General features: G+C 27.9%; 1 protein-coding gene across 5 annotated transcripts in view; it reads left to right on the top strand.

The window, feature by feature from the left end:
* The window catches only part of LOC107449056 (salivary peroxidase/catechol oxidase), a 57,084-nt gene that overhangs the window by 11,550 nt on the left and 26,184 nt on the right, over positions 1 to 19,350 (top strand). Inside the window, exons 1-2 of one of the 5 annotated variants that reach the window (XM_016064465.3) lie at positions 13,313 to 13,454; positions 14,507 to 14,619. In XM_016064465.3, coding sequence (XP_015919951.1) covers positions 13,450 to 13,454; positions 14,507 to 14,619 — 118 coding nt within the window. In that variant the 5' untranslated portion in view covers positions 13,313 to 13,449. Of the gene's footprint in view, positions 1 to 13,312; positions 13,455 to 13,480; positions 13,762 to 14,506; positions 14,620 to 19,350 lie in introns of those variants that run through there. The other 4 variants (XM_016064469.4, XM_016064467.3, XM_071184528.1 and 1 more) reach the window with 4 other exon arrangements.

Below are 19,350 nucleotides of genomic sequence, written 5' to 3'. Positions count from 1 at the left end.
TTTTCTCTAAGTAAACAAAAATAATTTAATTTTGAACAAAATACACAATATCATAATTAGTGTCGAGCTTTATTTTAAACCGCAAATCACAATATAAAAAAAAACTAATTAATTTAAGTAAATAAGCAATTATTAATTAATTGACGAAATACCAATGTCTTAATCGGGGATAAACCTTATCTCAAACCATAAACCACAATTTATAACACTGATAAAATTCTGATAGACATTGATAAGAAAATCAGCTTATCTACTTATTTGTAAAAGTGACGAATTTGCTAAGGTATGCAAGTGCCTTAAAGCAACATTTACAATATGCTATGAACAGGGTGAAGTTTTTAGTACCACTGTGTGAACAGGAAGGATAAGAAAAAAGAGTTTTGTCTTTTATAATCCCTTCTAGTCTTCCGTCTTTGAATAATTTGCAAGTGCTTCCCTCTAAATGTTATTTTGATCAAGGAAAACATTCGGCTTTACATTAAATTAAATATCGATTTTCAGCTTTAGTTCCCACTGGATTAGAGTTAAATCTTTTTTTTTTCATTCTGTAAGACAGTTACTTACGTGTTTTATTTCAATTGTCATCCCATTCCACAAAAATACAATATTTTAAAATCGTTTTTGACCTGTTTTGTTCAACTCATCATTATCCAGGGTCTTCTAGCATAATGATGAATCAATATCTAAACGTGTGTTCTTATCAAACTGTTTAAATTGCTATGAATGAATTGTTTCAGGGCTAACCAATTAATTTTAATTACAATGGATCCTTAACAACTTTTTATGTAATAATCATTTTATCAGCTATTATTGCGCTGGGCCCATGTCCGAGAATTCGTGGATTCGAACCCAGCCGGCCGAAAACTCCCCGTGCAGTAACGTGACTAATGCACGTTAAATCTGCCGAGTCGCAAAAGTCCTCCATGTTCCCATAACAAATCAATACGGGTACTGGATTGGAGATCGATCGTTCTCTGATTCAGGTCAAAATTACGATCTGTGGATGAATGAATGGGTCCACCCTATAAACGGGTGTGATGTATGGTGTGACAGAAGTCGAATTCTTGTCCATAGATGGCGTCACTGGAAAACAAGAACAATCGCACCCCCTCTGCCTAAACACGCATACGTCAACATCAGCTATTATTTGAAGGCCGTATTTACTTTAGTTAGTTAACTTTAACATAAAAGTAACACACTGTTCATAAGTTAAAATTCAATCAGAAGTTAAGGGACCAGAAATGTTGAGTAAATCAGAGGCAGCAATTTTGATATCTACAAATCAAATATATAGATTAATAAATGGACTGATATTTCCGACCAAATTAGAGTATAACTTGCAAAAACTTGCAAATTGTCCTCCAATATGTTAACTATAAATATGATCTTAACATAGTATTGCTTAGAGCAAATAGATCCTTGATTAAAAATTTTAGTACTTATTTTTTGACACATTTCTTTTTTCAGATTAAAAAGTGAACGTCAACTTTTTCAAAAATACCCATTGATGTGAAGAAATATGTACCCAAGATTTTTAAGAGGCAATTTTCAATTCAAACAATGCCACGTTAACAGCATGTACAATTAACATATAGAGTATATTTTGTGAATTTTTTGTAACTTCTTCCAATGAGTAATTCATTTGAAACTTGTTTCATAGTACAAAGAAAGCGCCAAATTTTTTAAAAATACCCATATATGTGAAGAAATAAATACTAAAATTTTTTAAGAAGTTTAGTTTAAACCATACCACATTAAGAGCATATAAATGGTTAACGTAATGGAGGATTGGCTAATTTTTTGGATGGTTAAATTTTTTTTAAAATTTTTTGCGTCGAATAATTCATTTGAAACTTGCTTCAGATTTCAAAGTAGATTCTCAAAGTCGATTCAGATTTTTTTTAAAAATACCAACATGTTTCAAGAAATAAGTACTCAAAATTTTTATGAAGAAATTTTTATTTATTATTATTTATGAAATTTTTATGATTTTTTTACTAGCAATATGAGCATATTTATCGATAACAAAATAGAGGACACTTTGCGACTGTTTCATAATTTTTTTTAATGAGAAATTCATTTCAAACTAATTTCAGATAGAAAGCAATTTTCAAATTTTTCAAAAACACTCATAGTTGTGAAGAAGTAAACACTGAAAATTTTTTAGTCACATAGTTTTTTAGTTCAAACTATGCTATGGATTTTATTTTGAGTATTTTTTAAATTTTTTTTCGATGAGAAAATCATTTTAAACTATTTTCAGATTACAAAGTGAGCGTGAGATCTTTCAAAAATTCCTATACGTCTCAAAAAATAAGTACTTGAAATTAAGAAGCATTTATCTACTCCAATTAATGCAACGTTAAGAGCACATTTATAGTTAACATTATAAAGGATAAATTCATAATTTTTTTATAATTTTTGAAAGGAGAAATTCATTTCAGACTTATATCAGATTACAAGGTGAGCGTCAAATATTTCCAAAATCCTCATATATTACAAAAAATAAGTACTAAAGCATTTGTTTAGTTCAAACCATGCAACGTTTATAGCATATCGATGATTACCTTGCACTACATGCAAATGTATTTCAGTATTTTTCAATTAAAAGCTGAATTTTACTAATGAATACTTAATTTAAAATGTCTCAATGTAGTATTTTTCTGATAACTTTCAATTTCAAAACACTCTCTCATCAATAATTTTTCAATTGATATTGATATAATTAACAGCATTGGAGAAGCGTAATATAAAAACCAATTGATTATTTCTTAATTTATAGATTTTATATTATACTGATGAAAAAATAGAGTGAAAACTGAAAGAATATGGTAAAATTTACCATATTTCAGGCTGTTTAATAACACCTAAAAGCTCGGTAATTTTTACCGTAGCACTTTGTCTGTGATTTTAATAAAATTAACAACAAAATACGATTTTATAATAAAGGATAAAATTTTGGAAATGTTTCATAATTTAGTTAATTTCATTATGATACCTTAAAGTATGGCATAAAAACAATTTATTTGATTAAATTTAAATTTCAGTCTTTTTTTTTCATTTTTTACTAGATGTGTGATAATAAGAACTATAATTTTGAAAACCAGAATTTTCGGTAAGCCGTTACCATATGAACGGAAAAATTACGAAATGAACGGTTATCGTAAAATTTGAACTACTGTAAAATTTGGTTTTCATTACCTGAATTATGGCTTTTTTTTTTACCAGACATGTCATTACCATACAGTACTATAATTTCATCAGATTTTTTTTTTTTTGCATGGCATTATATTACACCGTTTAAAAAAGTAGGCGCAAAAAAGTATTATGCAGTGAAACCTGCCAAGCTGACCATCCTTGTAACAAAGAATATGCATAGTGGAAGAAGTCTAGCTTTCATTGACATAATGCAAACCAGTCCCCCAATATTAGGTGCTGTCCTTGTGCCTGAAGAAAAAACCAACATTTAGGGGCATAACCAGAGGTTATTTAAAAGGGTTCGCACCCTCTTTTCCTCCTAATACTGGGATAGGGAAAGCGTTGGGGTGAAGAAGGTTTTTTAACCTTGGTTTGTTCGGCATTTTTACAATATTGATGAACAGTACTGTACTATTAATTAAGATATTTCTTTGACAATACATTTATATCATCTATGGTAATTAAATCTGCTAATAATTTTTTACATAGAAAGAAATAATAAAATGGCTGTTAGAGAGAAGCAGCTTACCCACAACCATGCATGTAAAGTTGTGACGTACATGAGACAGGTGACGTAATTCCTGTATGTCACTTTTCTTCTTATGCGCCTGCGTTGGATCTTAGTTCAAATGACGCTCTGCTAAATCTGTGCATGTTGCACACCCTATAAGTTGTTTTTATGCTACAGTGTACCACACAGAACAGTTCTTGCGTTAATTACGTATTCGAAGAGCTGGACTTCTCCTTTATAATCTTTTCTTGTAAGTTGACCAACTGTTTAAATTTATCACTATTATCAAGATAATAAAAAGAAATAAAGCTAAAAATGTTGGAAGATAGAAAAGAGCAGCTTTATTCTTTCAGCTAATGAAATCAAGTTACTAATTTTCATCAAGTTTCAAAATTATTAGCAAAGCTCAGTAGCAGATGGCACTGCTGAGTTATAAAACCTGAAAACGATGTTTTCTGCTGTATTTCAAGCCACTCTAGCTTAATGTAATGGATACCAAGTAAACTGTGAATGCTTCTCTTTCGTAATTATTGTCAAGAATCAAGGAATGTTCAGGTAGCTCTAAATTTTTAGGAATCAGACCTCCGTTCTTGCAAATATAGACTTCAAGCAGGAATAATTTATTCAGCAATTGAAGTACCTAGTAGTGATCAGTGATATAGTGGACAATAAATTTGCTTCAATTTGTGTTATACTAAAGATACTAACTTTTTATTACAAACGTGATTCTAAAAATTATTTTAATCGATATCAAAAACCTGTTAGTTGCTTGTAAGAGTGTTCCAAAAATTAATTAACCTCATGGAAGTGATTTAACTGAAATTCTTAGAACATGATATCTAGCTAAATTTCAAGTTAAACTTAAGATGGTTGACAGAATGTCTCACAATTTAATTAATACTTTTGAAAAACATTTATCTACAATCTACCACAAAAAACAACGTTGCAATTTAAACTTCATACCTAAAATCAAGCCTAAATAATCTTAGATATCATGTTCTAAGAATTGCATCTAAATCACTTCAATGAGGTTAATTAATTCCAAAAATTAATTAACCTCATAGAAGTGATTTAACTGCAATTCTTAGAGCATGATATATAAGTTTCAAGAAAAATTTCAATTTAAACTCAAGTTGGTTGACAGAATGTCTCACAATTTGATTAATATCATTAAAAAAATTTACTTTCAATCTACCACAAAGAAAAACGTTGCAATTTAAACTTCATCCCTAAAATCAAGCCTAAAAAATCTTAGATATCATGTTCTAAGAATTGCAGTTAAATCACTTCAATGAGGTTAATTAATTCCAAAAATTAATTAACCTCATTAAAGTGATTTAACTGCAATTCTTAGAGCATGATATCTAAGTTTCAAGCAAAATTTCAAGCTAAACTCAAGATGGTTGACAGAATGTCTCACAATTTGATTAATATCATTAAAAAAATTTATTTACAATCTACCACAAAAAACAACGTTGCAATTTAAACTTCATCCCTAAAATCAAGCCTAAATAATTTAGTGGACGTGCAGAGTAAATGGGTTTTAATCTAGGTCAGTAAACATGGGCGACGAATGCGAAGAAATTGATTCCTATTTCACACGCAAGCCTCTTTTAAGCAGATATCGATATCACAGTAAGGTGCTTAACGCATCATCGACTTCTTAATTTCGCCGATATATGTTATGTTTTCACTTTTCAATCAGTTCTATCTGGACTCGGTCCAATGAACTTCATCTGGAGAATTAGAAAATGAGTTGTTTACTGTAGCAATAAAATAATTTCACTAGCAGTTGGAGTATAAATCAAAATTTACGGAAAAGCCCCTATTATCCACGCAATTGGGTGGCTCGGACGCCACAGATAACAAAGATAGTGGATAATTCGAATGGTAAAAAGTAAGAAAAGTAAGGTGGGAGCTGGAAAATAATTTCAAAATGTGGATTTATGTATTTGTGTATAATTTACAACAGAAGTCTTTGTTCTAAGTCGAAATCACTAAAATAACGAATGGTAAAGAAAATAATTGGTAAACACATATTTCATAAACGTGTTTATGCATAAAATAATTTCTTCGAAAAAATCAATGATAAATCACGTGTAATATAATTTTTGAACCCAATGTAGATAAACCGCACGGCGGATGATCCACACACGTATAATCGGGGCTCTACTGAAATTTGAATAAAATTTTATTTCCCAAAATTTTTTTTCGATTTTTTGTGTTTGGATTCCTTTTTTCTTAATTTCCGCTGCGAGATAATTATTGTTCGAGCAAAAAAAAATTTATTTTTATAGCTGCTTACTTAAAATTGATTAACAAACACAGAGCTTGCTTTGCAGCTCAGAATAATCCACTTTCATCTTTCCAGATATTTTTTTCAAAAACAGTACCAAACATTTAACTTTTATTTTTTTCTTCCTTTTTCGGAAAGTGAAATTTATAATTATTTTACAATAATTGTTATTACATGAATCAGAAACTGTGCATTTTAGCAGAAATATTTTGCTAACAAGTTGAGCAGTTAAACTAGTTTTGCAATAATAATAATAATAATAAAGTCCCCCAGTGGACAGATCGTTAAGACACGGTTCCCAGCAGATCACCGAAGTCAAGCATCACTGACTACGGTCAGTGTGCGGGTGGATGACCACTTGGATCAGTCTGCGTAGGAGAGGGTGTGCGGTATTGGTCCTCGTTAAACTGTGCTACCGTAAAATGCTCGACTTCGCGCGCAGGTCATCGGGCTACCGAAGCGGGGGTGCCATCCCCTCCTCAGAGGATTAAAATTGTGATGGCATGTCTTCGGATCATCCTCCGGGATATTTCCCAGACCGTCGCCAATAGCCCATTGTGCAGCTCTAGTGTGACGTAAATTAGCAACAACAACAACAATAATAATAATAAATTAGTTTAAGAAACGTATTTTTGAAATATTTACAGGAAAAAAAATCAGAATTCCTAATTATGTATTTTTGAAAATGTATATAGAAATGCACAGAAGCTAAATTTGTTACAACGTTTAAAAAATCACAAATCTTAAAATAAATATTGAAAAAATGTTTATCTAATTGCGTGTATATATAAAAAAACATACATCTAATAATAATAAAATGGCCCATCTTGTTTGATTAGTAATACCCTCAGTTTAGCAGCAGAAATAAGTTATAGGTACACTAGTTAGAAATTTTGGAGTGTTTTAAACCATATATGTGATATAGATAAACGAATCTTATAATTGTTTGCAAAATTTTTCAATTTGCTCAAAAAGTTCTCGTGCTATAGCGAAAAGCCCAAAAATTAAATTAACATTAAGGGACCCAAACGATGGAGTGCTCTCCTGACCAAACTATTGGGGCCATATTTCCCAGATTGAGGATACCCCCTATATTTTGGGGTCAGAAATACGAATCTATTAAAAAAAGGGTATGTTTATTCAGTGAAAGGTATGTTTAAATATCGTCTGCGCTTATAATTCAGCATATTTGAGGTTATGCCCACAAGCTATCGAGTCCTAGAACATGAAAATCATTCATTCGATCAAAAGTTATTCAAAATAGTCCGTTTTCTTTTTGGAACACTGTACATATACACCGAAGAGCCATTAAATTATGACCACCCTCCATCTATAACAATTGGCTCGCCCAGGTTTTCATGGTTTCTCGCCCAGGAACAATGCTTTCATGAGGCACATTAGGACCCATAATTCTCATAGGACAATCCCTGACGTCTGTAAGCTACTTGAACATAGTTGCAGACCAGATTCACCCAATCATGGCAACAGTTTTTCCTGCGGGGGATGGTGCTTACCAACAGGATAATGTATCATGTCATAAGGGTCGAATCGTTATGGATTGGTTCAAGGAACATTCTAGTGACTTTCAAATCATGTCTTGGCCCCCAAATTGACTTTAATCCAATAGAACATTTGCGGTCCTACTTCGTGCAGCCACGCTACCCCCTCGCAATGTTAGGGAATTGCAGGACCAGTTGGTGAGCGCTTGGTACCAGATATCTCAGACTACCTATCAGCACCTTGAGGAATCAATGCCATGGCGGGTGCTAGCATGTTATTAGCAGGGTAGTCATAATGTAATGTTGGCTCTTCGGTGTATAACGTTTCAACGTTTCAATGATTTTTCTAGGAATGTAAAGAAGAGGAAAAAAGCTGGAAATATTGTATTGACATGAAAGTGACAGAAGGCAAATTTTATTTTGTGAAGAAGAGGAGTTTCCGTCTATTCATATAAATCTCGATATTAAAATTACTTCTCATCAAGAAAATCTTCATGAACTTAATCTAAGTGCAATGAAATGTTTCAATTGTAGTAGCAGAGAATCATCTGCAATCAATTAACGGAAGCATAGAACGATGTAAACTATTGCAGATATTTAACTGTGATATCACGGGATTAAGTAGGATTAGACATGAATGAAAGAGTAAGAAATAATTCAAGTATATTTTGAAGAATAACTTATAAAAAAGTATCTCATTGAATAGTAGAGTCATTGAACTTTATCACATATTGCAACAGAATTGCGACTTAAAAGTTATCTTTCGAAGTTTAAGACTGAGATAAAAAGTTTATAATTATTGAGTTAAGAGTTTAAGGAAAAGTAAAAAAAGAGTGGTTTTAGATTTTTTTTTTTTTTTTTTGAATTTCTTCGTAAATTAGAAATTAGTTACATTGCAGAGTGATTCTTACATTTTATAAACTGTATTAGCTCTACTAATACTAGTCATATTTGCTCTAGTCGTATTTGTAAGCTGTATAAGCTCTATTTTTTAGATAAAATCCTCTTTTTTCACCTTTTTCTTATTATTTTTATTTCGCATTTTGAAATACCACTTTAAGACATTAATCATATTTGTAAACTTATTATCAACACTATTTATAAGATAAAAACCTCCTTTTTTCACTTTATCTCCTCCTCAACTCTTTTTCCGATAATCCACTTGAAAACTTAAGTCATATTTGCAAACTATACCAGCTCTATTTTTTGGATAAAATCCTCTTTTTTTTCTTCAAATCTGTAAATCAAATTTTTTTTGATTTAGTTACAGAATCTTTGGCAGCTGTTTTCAACAAATAATTATCTGTTGTTAAGAATATTTTAAGAACCAGTTTTGTCAAAGAAATGAGATTACCTCGAAGCTTAAATTTTACACTACTATGATTCTGAAAAATTTAAGGGGGATGCAAAAAGGCAAATATCTTAGGTGTTTGAAAAGTTTTTTTAAAAAAAATTGCGGACTTTTCCATACTTTTTATCCTGATTTTTCCATATATCAAATTCTTCAAAATTAACAAATAATCATCAGTTCTGGTACATTTTATGATCTTAAACAATGTAGGGGTGAAATAATTCTTCGAAAGCTTTTTATTTTTAAATAATGTGGTGGATCTTCCCTTAATATTTGGTAGTTTTTTAGAAGCAGGATATGAAGTCACTGGTTGGGAATAGATAAAATATAATCTAACACTTCTGCACAATGGTTAAAGCTTACTCACACGCTTTTACTTTCAAAAAAATTTAGAGAGAGATTGAGCGATTTCACTTGACATTCCTCACGTTCAAGTATGAATTTTCTGTGCATGCTCTTTGGAGAACCGAGATTGATTTGCAGTAACTGCGCCACGCAGAACATGCGAACATGAACGTGCGTGAGAGACCTCTTTAGAAAAATAAAAGCTTTTTAGATGATAAAATAAAAAAAATTATTGAAAAAAAAGGCTGCACTTCTATTTGTGAAAAACTTTGTTGAAAATTGAGAGTTATTTTTATTATAAACTAATTTTTATCCAAAAGCCTTATAGAAACTCCGAAGAATGATTTGAAAATATAACAAATATTTCAATATTTAATAACAGCCAGTATCTATTTAAGATAAAATTAAAAGTAATCAATTCATATAATAGGATTTTATGAATTGATATGAGTATTTAATTCTCATCCATAAACTAGTTTATGAATATAAACTAGTTTATATCTTATCTAGTTTATATCGTACTATACTTATACATAAATATAAGTATAGTACGTTACAAACAGTTTTGTAACGAAGTTTATACATCATAGATTTTTCTTCAACGCAAATAAATGTTATCAATATTCTTAAAAAAATAGGGATGTTATAAATAATCTTCATTAATTTAATGTAGTTAAATAAATAAGATAAATTTTCATTAATTAAATATAGCTACAATTAATCGATAGTTAATAAAGTTAATCTAAATCTAATAAAATTAATCTATAATTAATATAAAAATAATAAAATTATCCGAAAAATTGCTTAATTTTAATTTTCAAATAAATGTACGGAAATTAATATACTAATGGAATTGACATACTAGGCAGAAATTAGGCACATTTCTTTATTCGTGAAAAAACTTCATTAAAGAATTTATCAATATTTTCATGAAAAACTAACTTATTTTTTAAAAAAGTATTTAGGAATTCGAGGAATGCGTTGAAAACATAATAAATATTTCGATATTCAGTATCCACCAATATTTATTTAAAATAATTTTAAAAGTAGTCAATGAATATTTAATAATCATTGATAAACTAGTTTGTAACAGCTTCAGTACGTCACAAAATGCTTTTTAACATAATATATTCATAGAATTTCCTTGAAAATGAATAAATTTAATCCACATTCTAAAAAAAACTAGGATATTTTAATTAATCTTCATTATTTTAACAAAGATATAATTAGTAAAATCTTTGTTAATTTAATGTAATTTTAATTAAAAATTATCCGAAAAATTACTTAATTTTAATTTTCAATGAAAAGAACATAAAATTGATTTAATAACGGAGTGGCCATATTAAGCAGAAATACAATAAGAATTCATTTAAATAAATAAGGAAAATTACAGATATATTTGTTTTAATTATATAATAGATGCAAATTTTAGTTTTTTGTGCTTAATTCTATTTTTTATTGATTTCTTATGGAATAGGTTACTCTTTCTTTTATGCACTTGAATTTTTATTTTCAAATATACCGTTTTAGAAAACGAACAATACCGGTTGAAATAAACTTTCTTTTGTGGCTATTAACCCAAATGTTTTGACATTGACATAGAGAAAATATTCGAAATGGTGAAGGTTTGATGTAAAGAGTTTCGATAACTTCGTACCATTTTGATAAGAACACACAATAGCTCTTGCTACATTTTTTCTGCTGGTTTCTGAAGGACATTAATTCTTCGTAAATTAAAAACTTATTTTTACGAATAAATGGCCATTAAGAACCGTAAGTGACTCCTATAACTCCATTTAATTCAGGTCACTAGAAAAATTTAATAGCTTAATTTCACCTTTTCTCAGGTTTTTATGATTTCCCTCAGAAGAAAGACCATAGTTTCAAAGTTGTAATAAATTATGCTTAATGGGTAACTCTTATAGTCTATTTCCAAAAAAAAATTATTAAAAAAATTGATGCAATTAGAAAAAACTTTCGAAACAATAGTATATTAATAAATAAGACTGAAATAGGCTTAAAATCTAGTATTCTCAAATGAAGCTAGTAAGTTAACTACAGAGCTCCTTGTTCAGATTATATGTTTTTATTTTAATTTCCAGTACTTATTTCTATTCCTTTCATCAATTCTTTAAAATTATTAATTTTAATAATCAGAATTTTAACAACTATAATTTTATTAAAATTTTTAAGTTAACCATTACTTCAAAAAAATTATTAATCACGCTAAACTTAATTTACCTAAAACTATTGATTTTAATTAATATAATTTCAGTAAAAATATTTATTTTATATAATACGCTAATTAGTTTCTCTAAATTTTTCTCTTATTATTATTAGTATTAGTTTATTAGTATATAATAGTGTCAACTTTTTAAATATGTCATAATATAAACTCTCTTCTCGAATAATTTCTTGAAATTATTAATTTCAATAATCATAATTTCTTTATAGTTATAATTTTATAATTACTAAAATTATAAATTTTTAGGTTCATAACTTCACTAATATATTATTCTATATAATCTAGATGATTATTCTATGTAATCTATATTTAAAGAACAAACTGGTATTATAATAGAAATTTTTTTCGACAGGAATTAATTAAATAAACTCTACGATTAATTAATATAGGAAATCGCATTAGAATAGAATACGATTATTACCTTAATATTACTTAATAAAATAGGCACATTTAGAGCTAAATGTAGCAGTAAATTTAAATTTTTAAATTTTTTTTTATAAATGTTGAAATTTAATTGAATTGAGTTAAAAGATAAATATTGAGATACTTTTTTCATAAAACTACCGAAGCAAATTCTAAAAATAACTTTATTAAAATCACTTCCTGGTAACTTTAACTTTTGGACAATTTTTACTAACTTTTTAATTGAAAAGAATTTATTTTAACTAAGCTAATTATTAAATTTAATTTAAATTTCTAATTTAAAATGAGATTAAAATAAATTAATAAGAATTAAAATGAAAATGAATTTAATTAAAAAGCAAATTTCTTTCAAACTATGCTAATAAAAACTAAAAGTTAATTTTATTCAAGGCACTTTATGACCACTTTAACTTTATTTAAATAAATATTTAATAAATTTTAGCTTATTTTGAACTTAGCGAAATTTAGCATATTTCAAACTTAGCAATTTAATTTAAAATTTATAAAGAGCTAAATTGGAAATTGAAATTTAGCTTCCGATTTAAAATAAAATTGAAATAAATTAATACAAATTGAAATTTAATATAATTAAATTAAAAGCAAAAATAAACTGAATTTCCGTTTCATTAAAACTATGCAAACAAAGACCAAAAATAATTTTATCCAAGACACATTCTGTTCTATAAAATATATTTTCAACTAAATTTACTAAGTTTTAGCACATTTTAAATTAATGAAATTTTATACTAAGTTGGACTTTAAACTAAAATTAAATTCAAAATTTGAAGTTAAAATTACATCTAAATTTAAATTTACATTAGGAATTGAAATTAAGTTTAAAACTCAAAATTAAAATTAAGTTTTAGAGTGAAAATTAAAACTAAAATTAAATTTAAAACTTAAAGTAAATTTAAAATTGGAAAGACATTTAAATTTATAAAAAAAATTTAAATAAAGTAATAAATTTTTTTTTATTTAATTTATTTTAACTTAATTAAAAAGCAAAAGGAAACTAAATTTTTATTCAAGTAATTATCCAAGTAATGTTCTGCTCATGAAAATATATTTTCAACCAACTTCACTAAATTTTAGCATATTTTAAATTAAATACAATATAATTTAACTTTAAAAAAGGATGGGTTCAAAATTGAAATTAAAATCAAAATTTAAACTTAAAATTACATACAAATTTTAAATTAAAATTAAGTTTAAAACTCAAATTTAAAATCAAGTGTAAAACCCAAAATTAATATCAAAATTTAAATTTAAAATAAATTTAAAACTTCAAATAAAGTAAATTTGAAACTGGAATGAAATTTAAATTCAAAAATAAAATTGAAACGAAGTAATAAAAATTGAAATTATGTTTAATTTAATTAAAATCAAAAAGAAACCTAAGTTTCATTTAATTAAAACTACAGACACAAAGACTAACGAAAATTTTACTGCCGGCACGTGTCGCTCATTTTAATTTCATATTCATTTCCATAAATCCATCTGTTTGAATTTTTCCTCGTCTCACTTTCAACATTAAGAAACAACATGTGCTGTAAATAAGTTTGAATCATAATTTTCATTTCTATGTTGTAAGTACGCATTATTATTCAGATTTATTCTAGAAGTTTCGATTGCTCAATATGGATTGCTTTAACAAACTTTTAAGCCCGCATATAAATTCAGTTTGACTTATTTAATTAAATTCTTCGTGATCTTGCGCGTTTTAATTATTTTACGTTTAAATTTATACTTTAAATCTACAATTTGCATGCCTTCCAAATAGCTTGATTTTGTAGTATTTCATACCTTAAATTAATCTCCTTATAAGAACTCTTTGCTTTTAATAAGAACTTATTGCGCATTAAAGAAATTATTGATTATTAAGTTCATTTAAATGTGATTTTAATTTCAACTTTATAGTCATTTTTGTGGTTGATAATGTTGTTTTTAAAACATCATTTGATATTATTCTTATCTTGGAATTACTAAATTTTTTTGAGTACTTCAAATATAATGTATTATAGTTTTAACGTTTCCTAGAAAGAATATGCCTTTCGTAAAAAATTTTGAAGGCTGAAATATATATATATTTAAATTTTTTTTAAATATTTTAAACTTTCTTTATATTATAAATTTCAAATAAATGGTGAATTGAAGGCCAGAATAATGACTATCCTTTCTTCGGTGAAATGAAAATTTATTTAAAATAAGGGTCACCCTGGCCTTAATTAGTTAATAAAATACATTTTTGAAGTAAATGAGAAAAATCAAACTTACAGATTTAATCAACCGTTAAGTTTAGTCGTTGACTATTGTACCAAAATTTCTAACAAGTCACTTAAACTTTCACTTTAAATCTTTAAATCTTCGAATGTGTGACATACATTTGAAAACTGAGTATAAAATTTATTTAGTAGCTTTAAGCGAATATCAAATTAATTTTTACAGAATTAATTTTTGTTAACTATTTTATTTTGTTTCTTTATTTTACATTATTTTCTCTATTTTGGAATTTAATATATATTCTGAAAAAAATAAATTTCTAAATAATTCATATATTTATTTTAATTGCTTGCCAGACTCAAACAGTAAAAATGTTTTTTTAGCCTTTCATTTATTTCTTTATTTATATATTTTTCAGGATTCAAATTGTTATCTTATTTCTATGTTTTTTCTACAAAATTCACTGCCAAAGTACAATATGGAATGTAAGAGGAAAAACTATGTATCAACCACAAAGGCTGCATAGCTCAGGTATGAATTTATATATCATTTATTACAAATACTTAAACAGAGTATTTTTATACTATAGGTACAATGAACTTTGAGAGATGCGATTTCGGCATGTTTTTCAGACCTCTTTTTTTCTAAAACTGTATGAATTATTTTGAAATCCTCATACTGTTGCATGAGGATCAGAAAGCATAATTATATATATATATATATAGAGAGAGAGAGAGAGAGGNTATATATATATATATATATATATATATATATACATTACAAAATTTGAAGAAAATTTTTTAAATTAGCAAATTAAAGAAAAAGCTGCGTTTTTACATAGTTATAATTATAATTTGCTTTAAATTAGCTGGTGTTTAGCACGAAAAGGCTCTCGATATTATATTTCCATATTGTTCTTACTTTTTTATTGCATGTATTCTGTCTACTATCATTTACTTTTATTTAAATTTAATTTACTGACAGAAGGCTTTCAGCATTTTTAGCAGCTTTTGCGACCACACTCACCTAATGGGAAAAAAAGATATTTGTTTTGTTGTCAGCTTTTTGTGTCCCAAATAATTCATTTACTCACAAGTGCACTGTTAGAAATTTCTTGGAAAAATGGTTAAATGACTATTTATTTAATTGTTATTTTACTATATTCAAATAAAACAATCAAATAACCATAAATAAGACGGCAACTGTTAACTATAACAAAAGCCATTCATCAACTGCTTTCAGATAATACGGTTAAACAATCAGAATTTTATCGCACCAACTGAGCCAACCTAATGAAGCCACTTACTTTATTGCAACTACGTACATATTACAGACGAGAGGGCCATAGTTTGTCTAAGCTAAGAACTCCTCCCGCCACAAAGTCTGAGGCCGTCTAGGGCTATGTAAACAAGAATGGGGACATTTTAGGGAGGGTAGCTTCACTCTAGGCCTAACGCAAGAGACCGAAGAAAGAGGTTCATTTTCTCTCGCCGATCAGAGCCGAAACCTCTCCAAAACAGTGACCCCGCACCCCTACATGAAATAGTCATACCTCGTTACCATAGTCACCGCCACAGGTCCAGACGAATGTCTGGGGGAGTTCTTATTTTTGACAAACTATACTTTGTCAGTCAGTCTTATAACTGACAAAACAGGGAGAGGATCGAGTCCCAAAGTAGATACTACAATATTTCCTCCATTCCCTTCACCCCATGAAGAGTTTCCCGTGTCATATACATTCAGGCACATAACGTTCTAAATACCAAAAGATTATTTTTTCTTAAAATAAAGTTTTGAAAAGACAAATATCAGTGTGAAGATTTTAGTATCAATTATTTTCGTCACGTTGAGATTTCGTTATCTTTGTCCTCCATAACAAAATTTTAAACCCAATACTTTCGCTCTCAGTCTCAAAATTTCAAAAATAATGCTTCATCACCAATATCAAGGATTCATTGCAAAATCCTTTATCATCGACATCAAGATTAGATTCCAATATCATATTTTGCTCATCAACATCAGGATTTCAATAGCAATGTCGTAGTCTTCAGTATCAAGATTTCAATATCTTCTTCATCTCTATCTGCATCACGTGAAATCAGTATCAAAATCTCTGTTGTCGGTATCAAAATTGAGTAGAAAGTGAATTTATTTTGAACAAAAAATTAACTCTAGCTTTAAAGTTAATGTAAAACATTATAATCCTTTTGTGCAACAAACTTTTTTTTTTTTGCAGATTATGTTGGCCTATTTGTTCCTACTTTAAATTCAGTCGGACACATAATGTTCTGAATAAAAAAGGATTAATTTTTGTTAAGTTAGAGTTTTAAAAAATACAAATCCAGTACGAAGATTTCAGATTTGATTCTCGTCTTCTCTTTATCAGTATCTTCAAAATTTATTTGTCTTTGTCCTTTATATTAATATTCTAATACCAATTTATTCACCATCTGTATCAATATTTCAAAATCAATACTTCTTCACCAATATCAAGATATTTCAACATCAATATCTTCACCACCAACATCAAGATTTCAATATCAATATTTTAGTCATCATTATCAAGATTCCAATAGCAATGTCTCAGTCCTCAGTATCGAGATCTTGATATCTTTGTCATCACTAACTACATCACGCGAAATCATAATCAAGATCTCTGTAATCGGTATCAAAATTGATTTGAAAGTTAATACATTTTGAACAAACTAAATAACCGTAGATTTGAAGATAATAATTGCAAAGTTATAAAACCCTTTTGTATAACCAAATTTGCTTGCAAATAATGAAAAAAAATAAAGTTAGTTTCAAAGCCGATTATAAAAACTATCTATTTAGAATATTCTATTTCATAGTAATAGCTGCACATGTAGCAATATACGATTACTTCGTGGCCACTGTGCAAATGGAAAGTTAAAGGTTACACATGATTATTGAGATAAGGAGAAAATTGGCTAAAAAAATGAGATTGTTGCGTGTTTTAACAAATCTAAAAGAACAATAAGTTGTAATTCAAAATGGGTCAACCTAGAATTCTTAATTCGAAAACAAAAAACTCATGCTTAATCTTTAAATTCAAAATGATTCTTTAACATCTGCAAATTCATCTTACACTAACGACGATTGTATTCGTAAACAATATGATAACTTATTACATCACAGCAAATCTGAAATTTAGGTACATATTTAAATTTATATATTGCGAACGTGAATTGTTAAAAGGTTTAGGTTAAAACGTGATCACCACCACATTTTGAATATTTTAAATTATAAGAATGATTTTAAAAAACAGTTATAGAAGCTATTTATTATCGATATTATGGTTCATGGAAACTCATGGTCAGAACTTAAATTCAAAATTATTTCTTTTAATCTGAAAACTTATCTTACAATGAGGGTTGTATTCTGAAACAATATAAGTCATTAAATCAAAGCAAATGTGCAATTTACGTGCATATTTAATGCATATATAACAAGCGTGAGTTGTAAAATGCTTTATTTCAAACTTGCACAAAACTATTTTAATTTATATTTAAAAATATTTGATTATAAAACAATTCAGTAAACTATTTTTTAAATATTAGTATAATTTATAAATTCATGTAATATTTTAATAATAATATTAACATATAAATTAATGAACATTTTATAATTATAAGAATGTTTTAAAAAATATTTTAGAGGCAAACAATTATAAAGAATTTTTTTTAAAAAAAAGGAAATACAATTAATCTGCTTAAGGAGAGGATTCTTATGATTCTTGATAATCAATGAAATAAAAGATGGAAATGTTATAACTTTTCATTCTATTTATCAGATTTTAAAATATAAATACATAAGTTTCGAAATTGAAACTGTATCAGTTCATTTCAGAACTTGAACAGCTCTCAGAACCAAGATTGTCAGATTTTGTGATCTTCGTCCTAAGAATTTATTAAATATTCAATTTAATTTTGAAAAATAAATAAAGATTTCATAATGGCTGAAATAATACGGAAACCTTAAATTACAAACACAGACTCAGTTGATTCGTATCGAAACATATGTGTAGCATTTAGAGTTAGCAAAAATGTAACTAGAAACGCTATGATTAGAGTTGGGCAAAAATGCGTAAAGAATGCGTAATAGGATAGTAAATAATAAACAACTTGAATGTGAAAATCAGGTATTTTATCATAATTTTAATTGGGATCGTTTGGTTGGAATATGAAATCATGTTTAACTGCTACAAGCAGTCATGTACTATGTGCGAAATTCCAGATCAAATTACAATAAAAAGTACTGGCTTTCTTAGTGCCGGTACTTTTTGCCGATTATTACCGGAAAATGTCATAGAACAAAAAATTTGACATACCGCAATTCTCACAGAAATAATTGCAGTAAAATCATTGAATCACGGTAGATAAATGTTACCGTAAAAATTACGGTATAATATTTGACGGTGGAATTGATTTTATGGCTGATGCACCGAAAGTGCCGGTACTTTATACCGTAATTTGACCTGGAATTTTTTAAAGTGTAATAGTAATTGCATTGACTCGTCATTGAAATACATAAGTTGCATATTTGATGCCATGAATGCCCAATCTTCTCTGCCTCAGGAGAAATAAGTTACTTCGGAAAATATTCGAAATTCAGTTTTTATTCAGTCATTTATATCATTAGTTCGCTTTTATACTAGAAAAATGTTAACATCCAACAGTGAATGTATTGAAAGCAAACAAATAAAGTAAAAGATGTTCGTTTGCATTATTTTCCTATTATAATCAATGCCATAACTGAATGTCAACAATTATCTGTAAAAGTGAGAAATAATGATAGTTAAATTAAAATATTTTTATACCACGTCTTCACTCTGTAAAATATTCTGGATCAAATTACGGCATAAAGTACCGGCACTTTAAGACCATCATCCGTAAAATCCATTTCACCGTTAAATACTATACCGTAATTTTGCCATCAATATTTATTTATTTAGAATGATTCAGTGATTTTTCGATAATTTTTACTGCAAAAATTATAATACGTAAATCAGATTTTTTGTTCCGTAACATGTTCCAGTAAAAATTGATTTCACGGTAAAGATGTATCGGCACTCTGAGTACAGGTATTTTTAATCGTAGTTTGATTCGGAATTTTTACAGTGTTTCAGTGAATGCTGAATATCGACATTTGACGGAACATAAGGATTAATAAATAATTCATATCGCAAGTCTTAATTTAGACTAAACTTACATTTTGAAAGTACTTAGTGTAATTTCTATC

This window comes from Parasteatoda tepidariorum, chromosome 8 (genome assembly GCF_043381705.1).
Source record: "Parasteatoda tepidariorum isolate YZ-2023 chromosome 8, CAS_Ptep_4.0, whole genome shotgun sequence".
NCBI classification, from domain to species: Eukaryota; Metazoa; Arthropoda; class Arachnida; order Araneae; family Theridiidae; genus Parasteatoda; species Parasteatoda tepidariorum.
This window is presented reverse-complemented; position numbering and strand designations above follow the sequence as displayed.